General features: G+C 43.9%; 1 protein-coding gene across 5 annotated transcripts in view; it reads left to right on the plus strand.

The window, feature by feature from the left end:
- dcaf6 (ddb1 and cul4 associated factor 6) overlaps window positions 1-13,456 on the plus strand; it is a 281,662-nt gene that overhangs the window by 94,142 nt on the left and 174,064 nt on the right. For all 5 annotated transcript variants that reach the window (XM_072513816.1, XM_072513817.1, XM_072513818.1 and 2 more), the window contains exons 6-7: window positions 230-365; window positions 4,438-4,655. In XM_072513816.1, coding sequence (XP_072369917.1) covers window positions 230-365; window positions 4,438-4,655 — 354 coding nt within the window. The remainder of the gene's footprint in view (window positions 1-229; window positions 366-4,437; window positions 4,656-13,456) is intronic.

Consider the following 13,456-nt stretch of genomic DNA (forward strand, 5'->3'; position numbering starts at 1 on the left):
GACTGTTGGTGCTTATTTTTGCTGTTACTGTTTTTCCACCTGAGGTTTAATATGAATATTTTACTGACAGATTTCCACTGTAAATTCAAAACTCTTTGTTTCAAGTGTGAGAATTTTGTATATCAACATTAACTCAGTTGACAAGTTTTTGAGGTAGCAATTTCCTAATAAATGTATGTCTTAAAAATAAAGATGACAATTTTTCAGATTTCAAACTCTTTCAAAACAGGACATTTTAATTAACTGCCGTCGTGCAGCGACTTCAATCGCCATCTGCCCCTTAATGCCATTCTACTTGTCTGTTGGCTGCTCAGATAGCTCTGTGAGAATATATGATCGAAGGATGCTTGGCACAAGAGCTACAGGTATTTTATATTTTAACTTTGCCATCCAAAATATAAATAAGCCTATTTAACATGCAGCCTGAGATTAAATTAAAAGTTTGGTTTTAATTACAAGTTGATATGATCTAAGTCTATTATGGATAACCCTTTGGATGATTTTCAATAGGGAATATGCATAAAGAACATAGAACTGTACAGCAGTACAGGCCTTTCGGCCACTAGTCTGAAACCAAGATCAAATCAACCTACTCCCAATTGTTCTAGTGCACTCCACATGCCTATCCAATAACCGCTTGAAAGTTCCTAAAGGGTCCAACTCCACTACCATAGCTGGGAGTGCGTTCCACGCCCCAACCACTCTCTGAGTAAAGAACCTACCTCTGACATCCCTCATATATCTTCCACCATGAACCTTATAGTTATGCCCTCCTTGTAACAGCTACATCCACCCGAGGAAAACGTCGCTGAACGTCCACTCTATCCCTCTCATCAACTTGTGCACCTCAAGTACGTCACCTCTCATCCTCCTTCGCTCCAATGAGAAAAGCCCTAGCTCCCTCAACCTTTCCTCATAAGACCTACCCTCCAATCCAGGCAGCATCCTGGTAAATCTCCTTTGCACCCTTTCCAATGCTTCCACATCCTTCCTATAATGAGGTGACCAGAACTGCACACAATACTCCAAATGTGGTCTAACCAAGGTATTGTACAGTTGCAGCAGACCCTCACGGCTCTTAAACTCAATCCCCCTGTTAATAAATGCTAACACACTATAGGCTTTTTTCATGGTTCTATCCACTTGGGTGGCAACTTGAAGAGATCTATGGACATGAACTCCGAGATCTCTCTGCTCCTCCACATTCTTCAGAACCCTGCCGTTAACCCTGTAATCCACATTCAAATTTGTCCTACCAAAATGAATCACCTCACACTTATCAGGGTTAAACTCCATCTGCCACCTTTCAGCCCAGCTCTGCATCCTATCAATTCAACTCCATCATCCAAGTCATTGATAAAAATCACAAATAGCAGCGGACCCAGCACAGATCCCTGTGGTACACCGCTGGTGACTGGGCTCCAGGTTGAAAATTTACCATCCACCACTGCCCTCTGTCTTCTATGTGATAGCCAGTTACTGATCCAATTGGCCAAATTTCCCTCTATGCCATGCCTCCTTACTTTCTGCATGAGCCGACCATGAGGCACCTTATCAAACGCCTTACTAAAATCCTTGTATACAACATCAACTGCTCTACCTTCATCTATGTACTTAGTTACCTCCTCAAAGAATACAATCAAATTGTGAGGCAAGACTTACCCCTCACAAATCCGTGCTGCCTATCCTGGATTAAGCTGTATCCACTATATGCAGTGGATCCATAATGTAAATTTTAATGAATGAAGGAGATTTGAAAGTATAATGTGTTTTAGCTGGGGGACAGATAGCTTGTTAAAAGACAAGAAAAAGCTCTGATCTTTTCGCGAACCTGTACGCCTTAATTGCCAGTCCGATTAGGAGTTCAGTGTTGCAGTTTGATTATACTCAAGTATTTAACATTTTGTGGAGAACTGATTTTGTTTAAAGTCTGCAGGCTGTAATAGGGTGTTTAAGTTTTCTAATGACCCAGATGATGAAATATTAGGTAACTTTTAATTGGTAGCTAAATGTAGAATGGCAGGCATCACTTTCATATACTGCATGTTGTCATATACGGTGGCGCCTTCAGTATTATTATTTGTTTCATAGACAAATCAGATAGATGTTAGAAATAAACCCTGTGCAGAGATATATAAGGGATGTTGCATTTTGGAAGGAAAAATAGGGGAGATTTAGGCCTGTAACTTGCTAGCTCCCCAGCATCACATTCCTAGACATCACCAAAAATCTGTCCTGGTCCACCCACATCGACGCTCCCAAGAAAGCACAACAGCGCCTATATTTCCTCAGGAAACTAAGGAAATTTGGCATGTCTATATTAACTCTTACCAACTTTTACAGATGCACCATAGAAAGCATCCTATCTGGCTGCATCACAGCCTGTTATGGCAACTGCTCGGCCCAAGACCGCAAGGATCTTCAGAGAATCGTGAACACAGCCCAGTCCATCACACAAACTTGTCTCCCATCCATTGACTCCATCTACACCTCTCGCTGCCTGGGGAAAGCAGGCAGCATAATCAGAGACCCTTCCCACCCAGCTTACTCACTCTTCCAACTTCTTCTATCGGGCAGGAGATACAAAAGTCTGAGAACACGCACGAACATACTCAAAAACAGCTTCTGCCCCGCTGTTACCAGACTCCTAAATGGCCCTCTTATGGACTGATCTGATTAACACTGCACCCCTGTATGCTTCACCCGATGTGGGTGTTTATGTAGTTACATTGTGTACCTTGTGTTCCCTATTATGTATTTTCTTTTTATTTTATTTTCATGGACTTAATAATCTGTTGAGCTGCTCGCAGAAAACTACTTTTCACTGTACCTCGGTTAACGTGACCGTAAACCAATCCAATCCATCAGATTTGGGAGGTATGCCAAAGGTGTGCTGAGGAATCCTCTCCAACGTTCCCAGGTCAGGGTTTATCCTGCAGTTTGTCCAGAAGTGCTAACTTTCCCTGGACAATTGCGCTGCAATGGGAACCATCTGACAAAGCGAACTTCAGATTGTTCTGCCAGTTTTACACTTCTAGTTATTCAGAAAGAGCTAGAAGGAAGTAAAGCATTTCTAACTTCAGCATAACTATTTTAAAGACCCAGGCCAAACCCTGCACGGGGCACCACCCTCTCCAAACCTGCAACTCCCCCAAGATGTCCAGGGATGCAAATATTTAAAAATCAGTTTACAAATAAAGCTGTATTTCCTTTTAAAAACAAAGATTCTAGGTTGTATAAAATGGGGCGTATATTACAAAAGTAATGTTACATTGATCGATACAGCACCATTAACATAGAAAGAAAATTGTCCCAAGGTACTCCACAGAAGTGCAAAGATAAAAAAAATACTGTGTCAAAGAAGAGAGATATTAGGAGGGTTGATCAAAAGCTTGGTTATTTGGTTTTAGATGGTAATGGAGGTGAGTGAGATGAGGAGGCAAAAGGATTTGGGGAGGGAATTCCACAGTGTAGCTGCAGGGATAGTTGTAAATAATGGGATGAAGTGGTGAATCCCAAGAGGCCAGAGCTAGTGTGGGGTAGTTGTCGGGCTGGAGGAAATTACAGAGTTGGGAAGGAAAGGACCTGGAAGGAATTTAAACGTAAAAGTAAGATTGTTAGATTTGAGTTTGAAGAGTTGGAAGGACAGAGGTTATCATTGTGCAGGGCTTAGTTTGGATTGCATTAAAGCAGAGGGTATTGAATGAGCTGAAGTATACAGATGGTGTGAGGCTTACCAGGAGGGCATTGCGATTGATTGAGGTGACAAACGCCTGGATCATGATTTTGGCACTAGATAGGTTGAGATGGGGATGAAGCTGTGTGATAATACCGAGATGGAAATAGGCAGTCTTTATGATGGAAAGAATATACTGTCAGAAACTCGGCCTGGGCTCAAATAGCACACCATGGTTGCAAATAGTTTATTTCAGCCTGACAGTGGATGGGAGCAAGGGCATGGACTTATGTTGGGGGCCAAAACATTTGCCTTTTACTCCACCAATGTTTTGGCTCAATCAAGACTGAATGTCTGCCAAGCAGTCAGATAGCACAAGAGTTGACAGGGTGGTTGAAAATTAGAGCTGGATAGCAGTATTGTACACTCAGAATCTGATCCCGTGCCAACTAACAACATTGTCCAAGGGGTAGAATGTAGATCTGGGGAGGTAATAATGCTGGAGAAAGAAGAAAAGCCATTGCTGGAGATACTCTGATTATGAATGGATAGGCAAGAATTAGAAATTAAAGATGTAGAACAGGGAATGCAGTACTAGGAATCGTGGGTGAAGCAGACACCAATAACCGTTTCCAAAAGAGAGTTTTTTAATTTTAAACATTTGGAGAAAAAAATAACGTGGGGAGAAGAAATGAAACCAATTTAAGATTGGATTAAATGGATGCCTTCAGTTCTGTAAACGTATCTTTATTTATTTGCAGGTAGTTACAATACTCGATCAACTACTGGAATGTGTGCAAGATTTTTACCACCACATCTTACCAATAAATCATGTCGAGTTACATCTCTCTGTTACAGTAATGACGGACAAGAAATTCTTGTTAGTTATTCTTCAGACTACATTTATCTTTTTGATCCCAATGATGATCAGGGTCGCGAGCTTAAACTCCCTTCAGCAGATGAGAGAAGAGAGCCAGAGGTAGGTGATTTCCTAGTATTTGGGACAGAGACGAATGTTTGTGTCAAAAAAGTTGATCTGTTTATCAATTAATTAAACGTTGATTCCAAGTTTGGTTGTTACAAACCAAAGGTAAATATTTTAACGAGGATCTGAGATATTAAAAATGTATGAAGAAAATGAAACGATAAACTATGGTAGAAACAATTTTATCCATGAAGTTTCCTAAGATTGTGTTTAAAGTTGCAATGCTTGTATCTAAAGCTTGCAAGTATGCACATATTTTCCTTGTAAAAGAAGCATTGTGGATGCAAAGGAAATCTCTATACAGACTTTTGTTCTTTCCATAGTCTCTTGCAAACTGTTTCTTCAACAGTTTAATTTAATATTTTAAACAGCCTATATAACTGAAGTAATACTTGTTAATAAACTTAATTTTTATCTAGATATGTAATAATGAGATATTTTAGCAGTTTACAGTGCTACAGAGTTTGGTTGGAGGGAGATAGCATATTGGTAATGTTAGTGAGCTAGTAATCCGAAGGCCCAGAGTGGGGATGTGCCATCAAGTGGGCCGACACATGTACAAAAACCTAAAAAAACGATGTGCCCCACTGCCCACGCCCTATTTCCTAACTACCCGTATACTGAGTTCCATGTCCTTATCTAACCCCCCTTACTGCTGACGTTCAATTTTCTTTGAAGAAGTCGATGAATGGTTGCCAACTCTGGGCGAACCTCTGAGTTGATCCCCTCAAGGCGAACTTGATTTTTTCCAGGCTCAGAAACTCTGCCATATCGCTGACCCACACACCTGGGCTCCTAGTCCCTCCATCCCAGCAAAATCCGTCTCCCGGCCACCAGGGAGGAGAAGGCCAGGACATCGGCCTCCCTTCCCTCCCTTGGCCCCCGGATCATCCGATACCCCAAATATTGCCAGTTCTGGACTCGGGGTTACCCTCCCTTCCAGGACTTCTGACATAACGTCTGCAAATCCCTGCCAGAATCCGCTTAACTTCGGACATGCCCAGAAGATATGCACATGGTTAGCTCGGACTACCCCCACACCGCCCACATCTAACCTCCACCTCTTCAAAGAACCTGCTCATCCGAGCTACCATCATGTGGGCCCTGTGGACCACTTTGAACTGGATCAGGCTAAGTCGGGCACAGGATGAAGATGAATTGACTCTCCAAGGCTTTTTCCCACTTTTCCATTTCCAGCTCTCGCCCTAGCTCCTCTTCCCACTTCCGCTTCACCTCCCTGATCGGGGCTCCCTCCCACTCCATCAACTCCTTGTATATCTCTGAAATCCTCCCCTCTCCAACCCCAGTTTTTGACATCACCTTATCCTGTAGTCCCCTCAGGGGGAGACGAGGGAAGCTTGGAACCTGCCTCCGGACAAAGTGCTGGGCCTGAAGATATCGAAAACCATTCCTGCCCGGTAGCTCAAACTCCTCCTCAAGTGCCTTCAAGGTCGAAAAGCCCTCCTGGATAAATAAACCCCAAAATCTCTCGATCCCTGCCTGCTGCCACCTCCTAAAGCCCCCATCCAGCCTCCCCGGGACAAATCGGAGACCACACTGACGCCCCCTCCAATCCCATGTGCTGCCTCCATTGCCCCCACACCCTTAGGGCTGCCACCACCACAGGGCTTGTAGAGTACCGAGCCGGCGAAAACGGCAGGGGGCCGTTAGTAAAACCTCCAAACTTGTACCCTTGCAGGATGTCGCTTCAACTCGCTCCCAGCCCGACCCCTCCCCCACTACCCACTTCCTGACCATCAATATGTTGGCCGCCCAGTAATAATTAATAAAGCTCAGGAGGGCCAGGCCCCCCCTACTCGACCCCGCTCCAGGAGTGCCCTCTTTACTCTCAGGGGTTTCCCCGCCCACCAAACCTGTAATCGCCACATTTATTAAAAGCCTTTGGGACAGAAATCGGAAGGCATTGAAAAATGAAAAGCAGCCTTGGGAGGACTGTCATCCTCACCGTCTGGACCCTTACGGTTAGCGTCAGAGGGAGCATATCCCTTTTCATTTGGTCAACCGCTTTGCCCAGATTTACCTTGTGGAGCTGCCCCCACTCTAGCCACTTGAATCCCTAAATATATGAAACTCCCCGCCACCACTTTAAAAGGTAACTGCCTCAGTCTCCTTTCCTGACCCTGTGGCTGGATCACAAACATCTCGCTCTTTCCCATAGTCAGCTTGTAGCCTGAAAATCGGCCTGGGCCCGAATCGAAACATATTCCCCTCTGATGACCGCTTTCAATGCCTCACACACCACCTCAGCTGCGGTCTCCCGTGTCTTTAGTTTTTATATACCCCCGAATGACCTCCCTCACTCGCTCACATACCTTGTCGTCTGCTAACAGCCCTGCATCTAGCCTCCACTGTGGGCGCTGAAAATTTCCCGTGTTCATCTGTAGGTCTAGCCAATGTGGCGCATGGTCCGATACTACGATTGCTGAATACTCTGTATCCACCACCCCTGCTAACAATGTTTTGTCCAATATAAAAAAATCGATCCTGGAGTACATGAGAGTAGAATGAATATTCCTTGCTCCTTGGCTTCTCAAATCTCCACGGATCAACACCCCCCATGTGCTCCATGAACCCCCGCAGCTCTTGCGCCATTGCTGATACTTTCCCCGATCTAGATCTCGACCGGTCCATCCTGGGATCCAAGACCATGTTAAAATCACCCCCCATAATCAACCGGTGCGAGTCGAGGTCCGGGATTTTTCCCAGCATCTTCCTAACAAACGTGAAGTAATCCCAGTTTGGGGCATATATATTTACCAATGCCACTGCCACTCCCTCCAGTTTCCCATTCACCATAATAAATCTGCCTCCTGAGTCTGTCTCCATTTTCCCCACCTCAAACGCCACCCTTTTGTTAATCAGGATGGCCAACCCCCTTGTTTTAAAGTCCAATCCTGAATGGAACACCTGTCTGACCCATTCCTTTTTCAGTCTAAATTGATCCCCGCGGGCAGCACGGTGGCCTTGTGATTAGCACAACTGCCTTACGGTGCTGAGGTCCATGTTTCGATCCCGGCTCTGGGTCACTGTCCGTGTGGAGTTTGCACATTCTCCCCGTGTCTGCGTGGGTTTCGCCCCCACAACCCAAAAATGTGCAGAGTAGGTGGAATGGCCACATTAAATTGCCGCTTAATTGGAAAGAATAATTGGGTAACCTAAGTTTAAAAATAAATAAATAAATAAACTGATCCCCCAGCTTCAAGTGTGTCTCCTGTAACATGGCCACGTCTGCCTTTAACTGCCTCAAGTGCGCGAACACATGGGCCCTCTTGACCGGCCCATTCAGGCCACGAACATTCCACGTAACCAGTCTGGTCGGGGGGGCTCTTGCCCCCCCCCCCCCCTGTCGATCAGCCATGACCTTTCCTAGGCCAGTCCCTAGCCCATGGCCCGCACCTCTCCAGATCCACCCCTCGGCAGCAACCACGATCTAGTCTCCAGTCCCCCCCCCCCCCCCCACTACCTCGTCACTTTTCAGCTCACCCCCCACTTCGCCTCCATGAGCCAGCCTTACCAGCTAGCCTAGCAGCTCCACCCCTGATGCCTAAAAGTCTACCAGCTGCTGGATTTTTACCCCCCAACTCTTAACACAAGTTTTTAAAACACTAGCACAGAAAGCAAACACACCATCCAATTAAGGTCTAAGCTCAACGGCCCACCCTCCCCGTTTACAACATCTTATCAATTCCATCACCTTCAAAAGGAGCCCCAAACAATGGAACTGTAAACAAATGGGATAAATGGAGAGACAGAAAAAATTATGCATGCAAAAACTCAAACCGATGTCTTTCCCTCCCAGAACATCTCAATTTGAGAACTTTTCTTCCCCCCTCCCTCCATTTTTCCCCCCTTTTTTTTTCTTTTTTACAAACACAAAAAAAAAGGAAGAAACTGTACCTTAGTACATACACTGAAAGGTCAAAGTTAGATAACTCCGAAAAATCCTTCTCTTCCCGGTCATCGCAACTCAAGTTACAGTGCACCTCAGAACTTTTTGATTTAAATCGCTACCGACTAGTTTTTTCTTTTTATTAAGCCCTTATGGGTCCCCCAGGTTGTTGTCTTTCATATAGCCCGCCACTTCTTCCGGCGAGCCAAAATATAGTTCCTGTTCCTCGTGGGTTACCCAAAGACGGGCCGGGTAGAGCAGTCCAAATTTTATTCCCTTCACTTACAGTGCCGCTTTAACTTTATTAAAACTCGCCCTCATCTTAGCAAGTTCTGCTCCCAGGTCTTGGTAAACCCGGATCTCGGCTTCTTCCCATACGAACCGTTTCATCTCCCTAGCCCATCTCATGCTGCGCTCTTTGTCCAAGAATCGGTGCAGCCTCACCACCAACGCCCTCGGGGGCTCACGACCCTGGGCTTGCGCATAAGTGCCCTGTGGGCCTGGTCCACCTCCAACGGCCTGTCGAACGCCTCTACCCCCCTCGAACATCTTCACAACATATGCACCGGCATCCGATCCTTCCTTTCCCTCTGGCAGACCGACGATCCGAATGTTCTGCCTGCGGGAACGATTCTCCAGTTCTTTCACCTTTTCCAGCAGCCGCTTTTGCCGATCCTGTAGAATGCCAATTTGCAGTGCCACCCCAGTGGACTGCTCCTCTTGTCCCGTCGCCTACTCTTGTAGCTTTTGGATCGACTGTCCCTGGGCCGTCACTGTCACCTCCATCCGGTCGACAGCCTCCTTAATCGAGGCTACCACCTTGGTCAGGTCCTCCGCACACTCCTTACAGTGCCAGGCAAACTTCTCATCCAGGTATGTAACCAACCGATCCATCGACCATTGAGCCGACGGGGCCGGATCTCGCTTCTCTGCCATTGCAGCCACCAAGCTCAGATCCTCACTTCCAACCAACTTTTGATTCCTTCTTTTGCGATTACTTTTTGAGCGTAATTCCAAAAGATAGGGGTCGCCTTCTCCTCCTCTCACTTTTATCCACTTATGTTAGAAAGAATTTCCATGAAAATCCAGCTTAAAAGCCGCCAAAAAACCACCAAGATCAGGAGCTGTTAAATGTGTGACTGTTCATAGCATAGTCGCCACCGGAAGTCCACAGCATAGTCGCCACCAGAAGTCGTGCCATCAAATTTCATCATGGTAGCTGGAGAAGTTAAATTTGATTAATAAATTTTGAATAAAATGCTAGTCTCATTACTATTCATGAATCTACGGAATTACTGTTTAAAAACCCATTTAGTTCACTAATGCCTTTCGAGGGGGAGAATCTGCCATCCCGAACTAGTTTGGACTCCGTGTGACTCCAGACCCACAGCAATATGCTCTCTGAAATGGCGTACATTGTATCATCCTACCAAAGAAAAGTTGATAGGCAGCTCACCACCACCTGCTCAGGAGAAATGGGTGACGGACAATAAATGCTGTTATGCATTTGGAGATGGACAATAAATGCCAATTACCTCAATCCCAATGCTGTTACGAAATTTGAGATGGACAATAAATGCCAATTAGCTCAATCCCAAGGAAAATAAAAATAGGACCATGTATTGATCAATATGTAGTACTTTTAATATGATTAGATTTCTAGTCCATTACTATCCACCTAAAGAACCAACAGTACTCCATCTATCTGTAAAGTTTCCATTTGGGGTACCATCAGCATCTCTCACCAGTATCAGTTCAAAACTGAAATGCCAACTTCTATGGGTGCAGTTGAGTGATGTACACCAGTGTAATGGCTGTTTTTCACCAGGACCCCCCTAAGTGAATCTCCCTCTCAAAAATCCCCCATTATAGATCACTTGTGGTCTCTGATCTGAATATCATCGGAGTTTCAAGGGTCACTTTTAGACTGCATGACAATCATCTAGAAGCCAAATCTCATTTAACCACAAGCTGGAAAGCTAGTCACCTCTTCCAATTATTTTCTACTACACGCTATCTGTTTTTAACCATGTGGTGCTTTGGGATTTATTTCCACATTATGGCTGCTATATATAAATATACATTATTTTATCTGTAGAACAATGTTCACCTTTATAAAATATTCCCTTTTAAGTCTTTCTAGTGGAGACAGTGAAATTTGACCAAACATAGTGTTTCAATCTAATTTGTGAGCCACACTAAGTCAAATTTTTGAAGAAATGTTGAGAAAGCTGGTGATTATTAATTTTGAATACTGTTCTTACGGTTGCAAACAAAATTTGGCATGTAATGTTTACGTTTTATAAAATATTTGGGTGCTTTGCTTTAAGCAGCATCTGTTCAGTTAGCTGGTTGCATTTTGACCATTAGATGCTGTTGTTGAAAGCTAATATTTATTATAAGAGTGGCTATCATTCAGTTTTATCAGTTTACAGTGCTACAGATTTTGGTGTAATTTGTAAGCATCGAGTCCTTTAAAAAAAAAAAGTATGTTTATTAAAGTTGATATTTACGCAAACAATGCAACAAGATTACAAAATAAAATAGATCGCAGTAAGCAAGGAAAAAACGGCTGAACGGACATGAATATAGAGTGCAACAGGAGAACAACATTATAGCTAGCTCATTACAATCATTAGACATAGCTAGATGCCTTTATAAGCCCCATCAAAGACCAAGGGAGAAACAGGGTGAAGCCATGAAAACTTGGTAAAATGGTACACGCCCTCCCACGATGTGGCTGCTCAAATTAACCATGAGAGTTCAGGATACATTTTCCATGCCACGTTGAGGCATGTACCAATATATATCTCCCTCAAGTCTAGCAGTATCAAATGTACCAATGACACACCACAGTCAGCTCTCCTCGGATACCAAACCCATCTGCACCCATACAGGAACCAATCTTTGATTCTTACAAAAGAAAATAACTCAAAAAACCCAGTTGTAAAAGAGAGTTACATATATACCACACAATGCAACTTAACCAAGTCTCAGGCCCAGTACAGAACCAACATCATTCCATACATTTGTACGGAGAGAACTGACGACAACACGTTTGGATTATGATCAAGCCTTCGGGGCCTCTCAAGAAAAACATGGAGGAAAAAGAGCTAGTGCTACCAGACGTAAACTACAGGATAACAAAGGATCAGGGCCCAACCCTAGCTCCATATACATGCCGATCACCCATTTAATGAGGAAGAGAACAAACTGCTCACTCAGCCAAGAAAGATTCCCACAGGGGGGCGACGACATCCCTAATGGGCACCTTCAAGTAAAGGCATCCCAAGCTCCAGGGGGCAACAGGATGCCAACCCCACAGCACCGGACCTGGCCTAGCCCGGCACCTGCCAATACAAAGGAATCAGTATACGGGGGGGACGGGACTTGTCATAGAATTTACAGTGCAGAAGGAGGCCATTCGGCCCTTGGAAAGAGCACCTCACTTAAGCCCACACCTCCATCCTATCCCAGTAACCACACCTAACCTTTCTTGGACACTAAGGGCAATTTATCATGGCCAATCCACCTAACCTGTACATCTTTGGACTGTGGGAGGAAAACGGAGTACCCGGAGGAAACCTACGCAAACACTGGGAGAACGTGCAGACTCCGCACAGACAGACAGTGACCCAAGCCAAGAATTGAACCTGGGACCCTGGAGCTGTGAAGCAACTGTGCTGGTTCCACTCATCATCATTATAAACGAGATAAAGGTTGTCAAAAAAACACTTCCTTCCCATAACCACAAAGATTACAACACATAATGACAAGAAAGAAGTAAAACTGCCAGAGCATATTTCATATCAACTCCATATGATTTTAGCTAGAACAGGGTAACAGATGACACTCTTTCTCATACTCTCATGTCGCATGCCCTTGCAGGAGAAAAGACTATAAATAATCAACAACTTAATCACAAGGGAATAACATCTAGGATTATAGAAGAATCACAGGATAATGACACAATTTATGTTGCTCGAGAAAGCCGAAGACATCAAAGAACACTCCAAGATCTCTCTCAAAGCTGAGCTTTGTGTTTCCTTCCTGTTTGAGTTCTGGAGGTTTTAAAGAATTTGTATATCTGTCTGTTTACAAGTATCTGAACTTCACTCAAATCCACCCCTAATGTAGGATATTTATTAGGCCAATCTATAAACCACGCTTTAGAGCTGGTAACTTAACATACAGCACTACAGAATACTGCGTGTTTCTGCTGATGTTTGTTTACATGTCTGTACCATGTGCCATTTGTTGCATAGTGTGGTACAATAGAATGGCGTTGCTGTTAAAATGTGATATAGTTGCTGTTTTGCTGTATGTAACAGACTAAAACTGGTTGCACTACAGACTTCTAATGGAATTCCCAATAGCTTCAGCAAGGTCATGTACCTACTTAGTCAGCTGTGCTTGCAAAATGCCTAGCATGCGTTTGCCAAGGTGAACTCATTTCCAAGTTCAACGCCAGCAACATGTGATTATTGATTCAGACTCTGTTTATAGAACCACTATTGGAAGTATTAGAACAAATACATCTCTTAAAAGCCTTACACAATTATACTGCTTTTATAGCAGTATTTTAAGTTTATTTTTGTAGTGCATATCTGGTATGAGCTTTTGAACATTAATATTGCTCATTTTATAGATGGCCATTCTCACACCACTAGAATGTAAGCATTTACCATAGCCTGTTCTCTGTGATTTCAATCCATCCATTTGTTTTTAAATCAGCCAATCTGCTATACCACTATTAAGCTCCAAATTTTAAAAACTTGGCTATCCCATTAACTCTCATCAATCTTTAACACATTCACTGACAGTTGGAAGCGAGTAATAAAAGCTTCATGCTTATATTTATGTGCATGAATGAAATTCTACCATC

The sequence above is a fragment of the Scyliorhinus torazame genome, chromosome 8 (genome assembly GCF_047496885.1).
Source record: "Scyliorhinus torazame isolate Kashiwa2021f chromosome 8, sScyTor2.1, whole genome shotgun sequence".
Lineage (NCBI taxonomy): Eukaryota > Metazoa > Chordata > Chondrichthyes > Carcharhiniformes > Scyliorhinidae > Scyliorhinus > Scyliorhinus torazame.